Raw genomic sequence first — 13,596 nt, forward strand, 5'->3', positions numbered from 1 at the left:
ATTGGGAAACAATGAGTAAGGAAGGGAACAGAAGGAAACAATGAGCGCTTCCCCAGGCTCACCTTTCCCACATACACCCCCTACTCCACGGAGTGATTTTTTTTCTTCTTTCCATACCAACCTTATTTACACCCCTTTGCTTTCTAAAACACTCCCAAACACATTAAATAATTATGATAATAATGATAATATTAATAATGATGATAATGCCCCTAATAATAACAATGATAATAACAACAACGGTAATGATGATGATGGGCATTTCCATGGTACTTTATAATTTCAAAGTGCTTTATGCATATTTGAACCTTTGAGGTAGGTATTATTATTCCCATTTTACTGATGAGGAAACTGAGCCTTAGAGAGGCTAGCCTCCTTCAGCTAGCAGTCATCAGACCATGGAATTACAGACTTAGTGCTGGAAGGGATTTTTGAGGTCACATAGGCCCTCCCCTCCTATTTTACAGATGAGGAAAGTGGGACATCATAAGGTTTGTGACTTGCCCAAAATCATACAGCTAGCAAATGGCAGACCCAAGATTTAAATTTAGGTCTTTTAACTCCAAAATTATTGTGTAATTACTATTACATTTGAATTTCTCTTATCACTTATGACTGGGTATTACAGTTATTGATATTTGTGTCTTGTTCCACAGTGAGACCATTTACATCTTTGTGAGGTCAGGGATGATTTCTTGCCTTAAGCGTAGGACTCTAAGACTTACAAAGTACTTTACATCCATGATCTCACTTGAACCTGTGAGATACATACTATAGGTATTAAATTATCTTCATTTCACAGATGTGGAAACTGAGGTCCAGAGAGCTGAAGGGACTTTGACCAAGGTTGCATAACTAGCAAGAGATGGGGTTTGAACTCAGGACCCTGCTGACAATGAGCTGGGCCCTCTTACCACCATGTCAGCCTTGGGAAACATTTACCAAATTGACTTGAATTCTGTCCACTACCTTCTTCCTTCTCTGAACACACTGAGAAACTCTAAGCATTGTGGGCTATGTAGTATAGCACTTGGTATTCTACTGCCCTGATTTCATCCCCATGGTAGGGTTCCCAGTATGGAAACTCTTTCTACCAATGCAGGGAGACAGTAACTCATCTGTAATCTAGAGCCTTAGTGGGTTACCTGGGGCCCTGAGAAGTTAGGTGACTCTTCCATGGTGACCCAGGTAGGATATGTCAGAGATAGCACTTAAACCCAAGTCTTCTTGATTCTGAGGTTGGCTTTTACTCTATCACACCATATTGCCCCTTCGGCTGCTAGTGTTAGAATGGGAGCTCCCTGAAGACAGGGGCCGGCTTTGCCTTTCGCTGTGTCCTGATCCCAATCACTGAATAAATGCTTTTTAAACCAACTGATGGATCGCCAGCACCACCATGACCAACCACCATAATCTTCATCATTTTACTCCCTACCAGCTAGAGCACATGGCACATGTCCAATAAAGAGGAGTTGACTTTAGGATGCTCTGAGGGGTCCAGGTCCAATGGTTGGGAAACAGTTCACAAAGTTAGAGATCACTAAGGTCTTGCTCGCTCCTTCCTCTGCTTTAACCAAGCGCTGAAAACCACCCATTGTGGGGAAGCACAAGGACTCCACCCACTTCTGCTAACTCTTTTGTTGTTGTTCAGTCATTTTTCAGTTGTGTCCAACTCTTCGTGTCCCTATTTGGGGTTTTCTTGGCAGACATACTAGAGGGGTTTGCCATTTCCTTCTCTAGCTCATTTTACAGATAAGGAAACTGAGGCAAACATGGTAAAGTGACTTGCCCAGGGTCACACAGCTAGTAAATAACTGGGGCCAGATTTGAACTCAGGAACATGAGTCTTCCTGACTTCAGGCCCAGCGCTCTGTGCACTATGGTGCCACCTAGCTGCCTCTGATAACTTGAGCAATATAACTGTAGAAATCCATCAAAATCAGACACCTCACACAGCCACAGGTAACACTGGACCCTCTATATACTCAAGAAGATACACAGTCCCCCTCAATGTCCAAAGCAAACAAAAATACAAACAAAATCCCAACCCCCTAACATCCAAACAACAAGAGCTAACCCAAAGCAGAATGGGACAGTCTCAGGAGGATGTGGTGAGTTCCTGAACATCACACGAGATTTTTGTAAAGTGCTTAGCATGGTGTTTGGCACACAGTAGGTGCTATCTGAATGCTAGCTATCATCATCACCATCATTGAAGGTCTTCAAGTGGAAGACTACTTGTTTTCAATATTGTAGAAGAAATTCTAGTTCAGGTCACAGGTCAGACTAGATGGCATCTCTCTGAGATTCCCCAGTCACTATCTCCTCTCACCTGGATAACTTTATTACCAGTCTCCCTGCTTCCAGGTCTTTCCCCTCTTCAACACATTCTCCAATCAGTGACCAAATTCATATTCCTAAAGATCTGACTTTGTTACTGCTCAACTCAAGAAGCTTCAGGAGTTCCCTATGCCTTCTAGCATAACATGTTAGAATGTGAAGGGACCATGTTTTCATTTCTTTTTGTATCCACAGCACTTAGTATAGCACCTGGCACACAGTGATGTACTTGCTGATTTGATCAATTCTTTTTGGTCTTTACAATCCTTCACAATCTGACTCCAACCCATCTTTTCATACTGACTCCCCACTAAGGTGCTCTGTGTTCCAGCCACAGTGACTAACTTGGTGTTTACTGTACAGGATATCAACCTCCTATCTCTGGATCTTTGAACAAGATGTTTCCCCCACCTGGAATGCAACACATACAATTTTTGGGTGCAGTAGAGCATTATCAGCTGGGGGCATCAGGAAAGTCCTCATGTTGTAGGGGGACCTCACTCAGGGCTCTTGGAATCTTTAGCTCCCTTCAAGGTTCACCTCCAAAATGAGGTCTCTCCCAATGCCTCCAGTTGTCAATGCCCCATTGCACCAAAAAATTACCTTGTATTGAATTGTGTATTTATTTATCTGTGTAGGTACTGTCTTCCCAGAGTAGAATGTAAGCCTTTCAAGGGCAGGGGCCCTTTTTAATCTTTATTTTTACATCCACATCTACTAAATGCCATGTGCCATGTGCCATGTGCCCTATAGGGTAGGGAGTAAAGTGACGGTGATTATGGTGGTTGGTCGTGGTGGTGGTAGTAATTTAGTAGACAATAAATGCTTGTTGGCAGGGGCAATTAGTGGTGCGGTGGATACAGCACCAGCCCTGGAATTAGGAGGACCTGAGTTCCAATATGGCTTCAGACACCTACTAACTGTGTGATCCTGAGCAAGTCACTTAACCCTGACTGCTTCCAAAAAACCATAACTAACTAAATAACTAAAGAAATGCTTGTTGGACTGGGTATTTTCTCCACCAGTGTCTATGAAAACTCTCCCCCTCAAAATTGTCTTGAACTTATTTTGAACGTATTCTGTACACACTTCAATGTGGCCATGTTATTTCCCCGACAAAATGTGAGGTCCTAGAGGAGAAAGACGGTTTAATTTTTGTCTTTGTGTCTTGAGCACCAAGGACAGTGTCTGACCCACAGCAAATCCTCAAGAAGCATTCATTGGAATCCACCAAATATCACAAAAATCAACAGGACCCTGCTAGCACACTTAATGGATTGCTGAGAGATCTTCAGAGAGACAGGGGTGAGAAGAAACCAGAATCTGAAGGTGTGCGTGGGTTGGGATCTGTTTCAGTAAGAAAGAGAAAACAGCCCTATGGGAGGGTAGGAACAATGAAGTGTTAAGGTCTTCTTGGCCAGCGGAACCCATTGCTTCAATTAAATTCAACAAGCAGGTACTGAGTGCCTGACATGGGCCGGGCGGAACGTGGTGCATCCCACTTCCTGTGGCAAAGATTCAAACTCTTGAAAGGAACTCTCATATGTCCTTCAGTCCAACATCGGGCCATAGATTTGGGGCTGGGAAGGAATGTTTGGCACTAACAGGTCCAACTTGCCTGATTTTTATAGATGAAGAAAGTGAGTCCAGAGAGGCCTAGAAGCTTGCCCAGGGTTACATAGTGCCGACGGTGGGATTCAAACCCAGGTATTCCTGCCTCCAAGTACAACCCTGTGTTTGCTCTGCCTTGCGGTTTTCTCTTCTCAGCAGTTCCTTTTCCTGATGTTCACATAGCGATGTTTTCTAGTCCTCTCGTATCCTGGTCGCCCACCTCTGAATGTTCTCTGGCTCATCAGTGCTTCTCCTAGAGTGTGGTGGCCAGAATTGGACACAATAATCTCAATGAAGTCTACCTGTCCTGTCCTGTCCTTCTCAAATGTCTTCGTTGTTGTTCAGTCATTTTTCAGCTGTGTCCAACTCTTTGTGACCCCATTTGGGGTTTTCTTTGCAAAGATACTAGAATAGTTTACCATTTCCTTCTCCAATTCTTTTTTTTTTTTTTTTTGTAAACAGATGAGGAAACTGAAGCAAACAGGGTGAAGTGACTTGCTCAGGGTCACATAGCTAGTAAGGGTCTGAGGCCAGATTTGAACTCACAAAGATAAGTCTTCCTGACTTCAGGACTAGAATTCTATTTACTGTACTACTTAGCTGTCTTTCTCAAATGCCTTATGGAGGTTTTAAACTTTAATCACTTCAGAAGTACAAATGCTGCAAATTGTAAAAAGACGTATTTTTCTTATTAAAATTCAATGTATTTTGTGCTATGCATCACTAGTCAGCTTTCAAACTTTGTAAAAAAAAAACTCCCATCAGCTGCTGCCCAGTGACTGAAAGGATGGCATTGAGGTTTTGATGAATACAGGACAGTTTTGATGTGACCCCCAAGAAAAAGTCTACTGAAGATGGATCAGATGCCTGAGCTGTCTTCTCCCAGTTTGCTGGTCTGAGAAACTGTCATCCAGAAGAGGTGCTCTGTCTTGTTAAAATTTAAAATGTATTCATTCAAAATTCACAAAAGTAAATAAATGGAAAACAAACTTAAATAATTAAACTTTCAAATGATGGGGCTTTTTTGGGTAAGGTTGTAGCATTTAGACTTTTGAAATTATTAAAGCTTAAAACTGCACCAAGACTTTTGGGACACCCTGTCCTGTCCTGTACTATACTATGCTACACTCTATCTTCTCCATTCTGTATTCCATTAATACAGTCTGAGATGATGTCATCCAATTGCCTTCTATTGTGCTTAAAGTTTTCGAGGACCCTCGGCTATTTCCATCTAGCCATGCCTCCCCCGTTCCATGCTTGTGGGGTTGATCTGTTGACTTAAATGAAAGAACAGTAGCTTTGGGCCTTCAGCGACGGCCCGCTGACCTCCCCCAGACCCCCTCTGTCTGATGTGGTCCTACTGTATCGGTCACTCAGATGTGGCAACCTTTCTTTCGTTTCTTGTCGATACAGCACCAGACTTGGAACCAGGAAGATCAGGGGTCATAGCCCACCTACGATATTCACTAGTTGTCGCTACTAGTGACTGGGTACATTACTTCCTCCCTCTTCCTCAGCCTAGTGAGGACAATAACACTCACTTCACGGTGCTGTTAGGATACTTCGATGATACCATCTAAGGTAGGGGCTTTGCAAATTTTAAAAAGCTATACAGATAACAGTGATTACATTATTGTTGTCGTTATTATTATTATTACCATAAAAGGGGGGCAGAACAGAATCTGCCAGACACAAGGTTTGAGGTTTCAAGACAGAGAACTGGAGGGCTGTTAGGGATATCTAGGACACAGGTTCTTAACCTTTTCTGTATCCTGAGAAGTCTATGGACCCCTTTTCAGAATAAATAACAAATAAGCATTTATTAAGCACCTACTATGTGCCAGACATTATGCTAAGTGCTTCATAGACATTGTCTCATTTTATCTTCACAGTGACCCCGGGAGGTACACGTTTTTATAATCCTCATTTCACATAAGGTAGAAGAGGGTTAAGTGACTTGCCGAAGGTCATACAGCTGTAACTATTTGAGGCAAGATTTGAACTCAGGTCTTCTGGCTCTAAGTCCAGGGCTCTATACATTGAGTCACCTGGATGCCTCTAAAGAAGAATGTTTTTTAAATGCATAAAGTAAATAGCAGAGCATTACAAAGGAAATTAATTATACTGAAGTGCAATTATCAAAAACGTTTTTAAAAACCAAGTTCATGGACCCCCAAGGTTAAGAAGCCCTTACAAAAGATGTCAAGAATTTGAGACAGGTAAAGCCATCTACCTGGGGTTGGTGAGGCAGTGAGGGGCAAAGCCAGGATTCAATCCCATGTTTACCCTCTCAAGAGTCTTCCCACCACACCACACTACCCCTCTGATGGGCTCAGGAGTTTGGACCATTGGCCACCAGTGGGTTCAAATGCCAGAGCTCCAGAGGGCTAGACTATTGGTGCTTTTGTCTACAACTTTCCAGAGGAACCGGCTTTCTCCTTTGATGGAAAGCCAGCTACCTTTGTTGGCCCAGCTGGAACTCACCTTGCCGGTCTGTGGGATGGGGGGGATGTGAGTGGTAGAGCGTCTGTTGGCTCTGCCGGATGGCCGCAGTGAGCGGGAGGTCCGCCTGCATCACCCATTCCTGATTGCCGTTGAGAACCGTCTCGCCTGGCATGGCGAGGGAATGCCGCTTGGGGACGTCCTTGGTCAGGGTGGCTAAGGACTGCTTTGCCTGAGCAGAGAGGAGGAGAGAAAGAAATAGGATGGATTACACGGGGCTCTGACAGCAGCACTGCCCTATCATTCCCGCCCCTGTGAAGCCCCTCTTTGGAAAGCCCTTACGCCTTTTACCATGATCAATGACCCTTCACCAACCACCTCCATGGGCACTGTCCCAGATGGTGTTAGAAGAGTGTGAAGCAGGGGCAGAGGGGATGTTCCATGCCCTCAGAAGCCTGCCCATCTGACTGAGAGACAAGGCAGCTGGACATATGGTCAACAATGATGTCCTTGAAGGTGGCATCAGATTAGAGTGTTCTAAGAATGTTATACTTTGCCACCACGGATTGGAAGGAGGACTGGAGCCCCATCTTCCCCTGGGCCCCTTCTCCTCCGCCCTTCCCAAACCTTCCTCCATCCCTGGGCTTCTCAAAGTTCTTGGCTCTTTTGGGCAGGAGAGCAATCTTCTGGAAGGTAGCTTCCACTAGTAGTAGGTGTGGTAGGGCAGAAGCCACTAGGGAGGTGCTATTATTATCCCCATTTTACAGATGAGGAAACTGAGGCTAAGAATGGTTCAGCGACCTGCCCTGCCCAGGTTCACTCAGCTACTAAGTGCCTGAGGTAGGATTTGAACTCAGGGCTTCCTGGTTCTGAGTCCAGCATTTTAGTTATTCCTTCTGCCTCTAGGAGGTGCTTCATAAATATTGGCAGAAGCTGAAAGACACTTTGGAGCCAACAGCTGTGTCTGCTTCAGCCTGGAATAAGATGAGGACAGGCAGAGAAAGCTGGGCTCAGAACATGCCCATGTGCAGGCGCACTCTGCCTCTCTGTGGTGATTTACATACACAATGCTCTGTCTAATCTCTGAAACTGGCCAGGGTCTGTGTCTGGCCGGCAGTGCCCAGGAGCAGCTGCTCTGTAATTATCATCCCAGTCTCCTCTGCCCTTCCTGAGTGATCCCAATCAGGAGAGTGCTGCTAACTGGGGAGGGGCCTCAGCCTCACCTGGCCTGTCAGGCATTCCTCCGTAAAAGGTGTGCTAGGACCTGGAAGGATGGGATTGGAGTGGCCTATGCCAGACACCCCACCTTCCTCTTTCCTCAACTGCATGGATCCTTTGCCATTTTGGGGTCACAGAATCCTTTAGCAGTCTGAAGAAGCTGAGGGACCCCTTTTCAGAAGTAGCCAGTGAGGAGTGGGTACAGCAGATAAGAGTATTGGACCTGAGTTCCAATCCTGCCTCAGAAACTTACTTAGTTGTGTGACCCTGGGCAAGTCACTTAACCCCATTGCCTAGAGCAAAAAAAAAAAAAGAGAGAGAGAGAGAGAAAGAAAATGCCTCCAAGCTGAAGGCCAAGAAATCTTTCTAGAGGAATTATCAGGGACAGAATTATAACAAGGGTGTGTGCGCACGCGTGCGTGTGTGTGTGTGTGTGTGTGTGTGTGTGTGTGTGTGTGTGTGTGTGTGTGATACCTCAAAGGTCTAAGAGACATGGCCAAATGACCATCATTTTATTAATAAACATGTTTGCCTTACTAATAAAATGATTAAATTATCCAGAAATTATGTCTCTTGGGACTTTTTTTAAATTGTCACAGTGTGTTTGGGGTGGGGGAATGTAGAAAGGGCACTGCACAGGGAGTTAGGCAGACGCAGGCTCAAATTCTGACCCAGGCACTCACTAGCTATGTGATGATCCCTCTTCTCTCACCCCTCCCCAGGCAAGTCACTTAAAAAAAAAAATCTCTGTGCCTCAGTTTCCTTATCTGTCAAATGTAGGGGAAAGAAGGGAGGCTGGATTTGATGGTCTCTAAGGTTCCTTCTAAATCTCTGCTCCTCTGATTTATGATCAGATACTTCCTGATTTCCAGCCTGATTTCACATCCCCCTCATGGTCTCTATACTCTGTAGTCAATTCTATAATTGGACAATATTAGATCTGACAGTCTCTATTCTCTACCCTCTTTCTACCATCTCCTGCAATAACCACAGCAATAATAACAACCAACCTGAGAGTCTGCAAAGTACCTTACATCTATGTTATACCATTTGATCCCACAATCATCCTGTATTGGATGTGCTATTATTAGCCCCATTCTACAGATGAGGGAACTGAGAAAGAGAGGGGGTGAAGTGACTTACTCAGGACCACACAGCTAGTGTCTTATCTGAGGCAGAATCTGAGCTCTTCTTGATTCCAAAGGCCAGTGCTCTATCCACTATTACAGTAGATACTTAGGATTACAGTGAAGTTCTGAGATGACGTCCATTAAGCACATTGCTAACTTTAAGGTGCCATCGAAATGTCAGAGAGTATGGCAGAGGGGTTAGACAACTGGCTTCTGAGACAAGAAAACCAAGGTTGAAGTCTTACCTCTGAGCTTCCTGGCTGTGGGACCCTGGGCAAGTCACAGAGCTCACATGCTTAACAGCTCAGTTAACCTTCCACTATCTCAAGTTGAAGAGGTGCCAACTTGTATCAGGAGAGGGATTTTCCTCACCTGGCAGTTCCCCAGAATAATAACATCCTAGGTCCAGCCCCTATCCTTATTATGACACCTTGTAGCCCTGCCATTCCAAGGTATTTCCCCGCTTCTTCCTCTGGAAAATAGCTGTGGTTAGACTTGACCTCTCTCTCTAAAGTCCCTCAGAACTGCGAATCTGATAATCTTTCAGATTTCCCCAGGGGTCTGGATTCCCTCAAATTACATTCTCTTTTGGGCCCATCTAAGGCACTCACTCTGTAATTTGTACATTTCATTCCCCTGGCCTTCTGCCTCAGTCTCCGACCTAACTTTAACTTGTCTTCTCTGGTGCCGAGTACTAGGGATGGATGCAATAGTTGAAGACAAAACTCGGCCATCCTGCACATTCCCCCTTGGTGTCCCAGTTTCTGGGGCTGGAGGGGCCGTGAAGCTAACCTCCCATTCAATTTAGTCCCGCCCAATTAGGCATCCTGGTGTAGAGGAGACAGTGCTGGACCTCGAGTCAGGACGATGGGTTCAAATCCCATCACTGACAATTCCCAGCTGGGTGACTCTGGGCAAGTCACGTTACCACTTGGAGACTCAGTTTCCTCATCTGTAAAATGAAAATAATACTATCCGGAGCAGTGTCTAGCTAGCACATAGTAGACACTTAATAAATGTTTAGTGACTGACTACGGTATTTTTTTTCAGAAGGTTGATATGAGCTGATATATGTAAAATGTTCTGCAAACCTGAGAGTATTATATAAATGATAGCTGTTATTAATAATAATAATCGCCGTTAGATTCTGAGCTCCATGAGAACAGGAATTATTTTGCTTTTTTTTTTTGCTTTTCTTTGTATTCCCAATGCTGAGCACAGAGCTTGGAACATAGCACGTGCTACATAAACACTAGCTGACTGACTAATAACAATAAATGTTACTTATTGTGTTGATATCTTTACACTAGGTCTCCCTGTCCTCTGATCCCTGTGACTGCCAGGATTAAATCTAAAATCACTGTGTGGCTTTTACAACCTGGCCCTTTCTACCTTTGCATTCTTCTCACACCTGACTACCTTCCATGAACTCTTATGAACCAAACAGGGCACTCCACCTCCCGACTCAGGGCATTTGCACTAGCTGTCCCACATGCCTGTAATGCCTTCCTCCTTCCTCATCTCTGCCTCCAGCCTTCCCAGGCTTCCTTCAAGACCCGGGTCAAAATCTTACCTTCTATAAGAAGCCTTTCCCTCCCTCTTTTAATTCTAGTGCCTTCCCTCCGACACCGGCATCCACCTGGTCTGCTGATATCTTGTATGAACCATATTATTTACCTGTTGTCTCCCCCTTTAGAATGTAAGCTCCTTGAGGGCAGGAGCAGTGTTTTTGCCTTTCTTTGTATTCCCAGAGCTTAATACAGTGCCCGGCACATGAGAAGCTCATAATAAATACTTGTTGACTCACTGACAGAAAAGAAGGTGCCAATATATCCCTCAGAGGAATTTCGGGGTAGAATTATCTATACAAGGTGCCCAAGGGGCAGACCTGCTTTGTGTAAAGTTTAATAAAAGTAGGTTGTTGAACTGATTTCCCATTCATCTCAGTCACTCCTTATTCCAACCAAACTAACTGTTCATGTCACTCAGTTCTTCTGGCCTCCATACATTTGCATAGGCTGTGTCCCATGCCTGGAGTGCCTGCTTTCCTGCCTCACTCCTGATTCTTGGAATCCTGAGTTTCCTTCAGGGCTCATTTGGACCTTGGACATAGCGCCTATCTTCACAGCTTTCAAACATCATTAGCATCCTCTCCTATTTTTACATAGTTTGTATTCACTTCTTTTTTTAAAATTTTTTTTTATTTTTAGGCAAGAGGGTCACACAGCTAGTAAATGTCAAGTGTTTGGTCTGAGGCCGGATTTGAACTCAGGTCCTCCTGACTTCAGGGCTGGTGCTCCATCCACTGCGCCACCTAGCTGCCCCTTGTATTCACTTCTTGACAAACATGTTGCTTTCTCCCAGTACAATGTAGCTCCTTGAGGTCAGGGGTTGTTTCTGGTTTTGCATTTTTCCCCCTACTGCTCTTGCAAGTAAGAAATACTTGTTGAACTCAGTTTCCTCATCTCTACAATGGGAGAAGGGGGTGTTGGGCCAGATACCTTTTGAAGTCCTTCTCAACTCCATGTCTACAATCTGATGATTGCATGAATGATAGAGTTAGGGATCACCTAGCTGAATTCTCTCTTTTTACAGATGAGGAGACTGAGGCCTAAGGAATTGAAAGGACATGCCCAGGGCAGCTAGGTGGCACAGCAGATGGAGCACCGGTCCTAGAATCATGAGGACTTGAGTTCAAATCCAGCCTCAGATACTACCTGTGTGACCCTGAGCAAGTCACTTAACCCTATTGCCTAGGGGGAAAAAAGGACATGCCCAGGGTCACACAAGTAGTAAATGCGGCAAAGTCAGGATATGAACCCAAGGCATCTAACTCCAAATCTAGGATGTGTCTACCCATGGGGATTCCGAGGAAGTACCTTTAAAAGAGATGCTACAAGTTCTTTTGTGGTGGCATAGAATAGGGGCAGCTAGGTGGCACAGTATTCAGGGCCTGCAGTCACAAAGACTCATTTTCCTGAGCTCAAATCTGGCCTCAGACATTCCCTGTGTGAAACCTAGGCAGATCACTTAACTCTGTCTGCTTCAGTTTTTTCATCTGTCAAATGACCTGGAGAAGGAAATGGCAAACTACTCCAGCATCTTTGCCAAGAAAACCCCAAATGGGGTCATGACAAGTTGGACATGACTGAAAAACAATTGAACAACAACAAAAGAATTGGAAATCGAGGGGATGCCCATCAACTGGCTGAACAAGTTACAGTATATGATTGTGATAGAATACTATTGTGCTATAAAAAGTGACATGCAAGATGGTTTCAGAAAAACCAGGGAAGACTTATATGAATTGATGCAAAGTGAAGTGACCAGAACCAGGAAAACATTGTACACAGTAACAGCAATATTGTAAAATGATCATCTGTGAATGACTTAGCTATTCTCAGCAATACAGTGATTCAAGATAATTCTGAAAGACTCGTGAAAAATGCTCCCCACCTACAGAGAAAAAACCGATGGTGTCTGAATGCAGATCAAAGCATACTTTTTTTTCACTTTCTTTATTTGTCTTTTTTTTTTTTTTTTGGTCTGTGTTTTCTTTTACAACATGGTAATATGGAAATGTTTTTCATGGCTTCACATGTATAATCTTTATCAAACTGTTTGCCTTTTCAAGGAGTGGGAAGAGAATCTGGAACTCAAAATTTTAAAAAATGAATGTTAAATTTTCTTACATGTAATTGGAGAAAAGAAAAGAAAAAAGAGAGAGATGCTACAAGAGAGATACATTTTCTGATGTGACTAACATGGGAACTTGTTTTGCCAGACTCTGTAGATATGGTCAAATGAGGTAACAGGTAAAGCACTTTACAAACCATAAGGTACCATATAAATATAATTACTACTCCTACTCCTACTCCTACTCCTTCTCCTCCTCCTCCTACTACTACCATCACCATCACTACTACTATATGTATTGAAGGATTTGTTTTTTAAATTTTAAAAAATTTGCTTAATGGGAGGAGTGGGAGGGGAAGATTAATTAAAAAACTTACTATTTATAAAAATTTAAAATTCTAATTTTAAATTTAGATTTAATTAGATTAAATTCTAAAAATTTAAAAATCTAAGCTACTTACACAGGGAGAGAGTGAAAGGGAGAGACGGAAGGGGAAAGAGAGAGAGACATATACAAAGACAGACAGAGAGAGATGGAGACAAGAGACACTGTAACTCAGTATGCCAGGGCTCTGCTATTTAACGTCTTATTTCTTGGGAGACGTGGCTGGGAACAAATACCTTGGGCTCACTTAGGTGGGCCGGGCCCATTGGAATTGCCAAGTTGCAGGAAGTCAGCCAGTCAGTTGGGAGAGAAGCCTCCTAGACAAGACAGCAGCAGCAAGAAAGAAGCCTGGGAGGACCAGTGCATGTGCAGACTGGGAGTTTCACAGGACTTAGAGGCAGAAGGGTCTTTAGAGACCATCTAGTTTCAGCCCTTGGCTCGGGAGGCAGGAAGATCCTGGTTCATAATATCTAGATTTAAAGTTGGGAGGACATTGGAGGGCACCTAGTCCAAACCACTTATTTCACAGAGGAAGAAACTGAGGCCCAGAGCAGGTTAGTGAGATCTGAAATGGTTCTGTGACTTAGAGTCTTAGGGAGTTATCTGGGGGTACTGAGAGGTTAGGGAGGGAAACAGGGAAGGAATAAGCATTTTTACAGCACCTACTATGTGCCAGGCTCTGCATGCACTAAGTTATTTGCAAATATTATCTCATTTGATCCTCACAACAACTTTGCCAAGGTAGGTACTGTTACTATGCCCGTTTTACAGATGAGGAAAGTGAGGCAAACAGAGGTTCAGTGACTGGACCAGGGTCGCAGAGTCAGTATGTGT

The 13,596-nt window shown here is 43.9% G+C and overlaps 1 protein-coding gene across 2 annotated transcripts in view; it reads right to left on the minus strand.

The window, feature by feature from the left end:
* KAZN (kazrin, periplakin interacting protein) overlaps nt 1-13,596 on the minus strand; it is a 215,521-nt gene that overhangs the window by 74,250 nt on the left and 127,675 nt on the right. For both annotated transcript variants that reach the window (XM_027859788.1, XM_027859789.1), the window contains exon 5: nt 6,436-6,625. In XM_027859788.1, the coding sequence (XP_027715589.1) occupies nt 6,436-6,625 (190 nt within the window). The remainder of the gene's footprint in view (nt 1-6,435; nt 6,626-13,596) is intronic.

This window comes from Vombatus ursinus, unplaced genomic scaffold, assembly GCF_900497805.2.
Source record: "Vombatus ursinus unplaced genomic scaffold, bare-nosed wombat genome assembly UNPS02014172.1, whole genome shotgun sequence".
NCBI lineage: Eukaryota > Metazoa > Chordata > Mammalia > Diprotodontia > Vombatidae > Vombatus > Vombatus ursinus.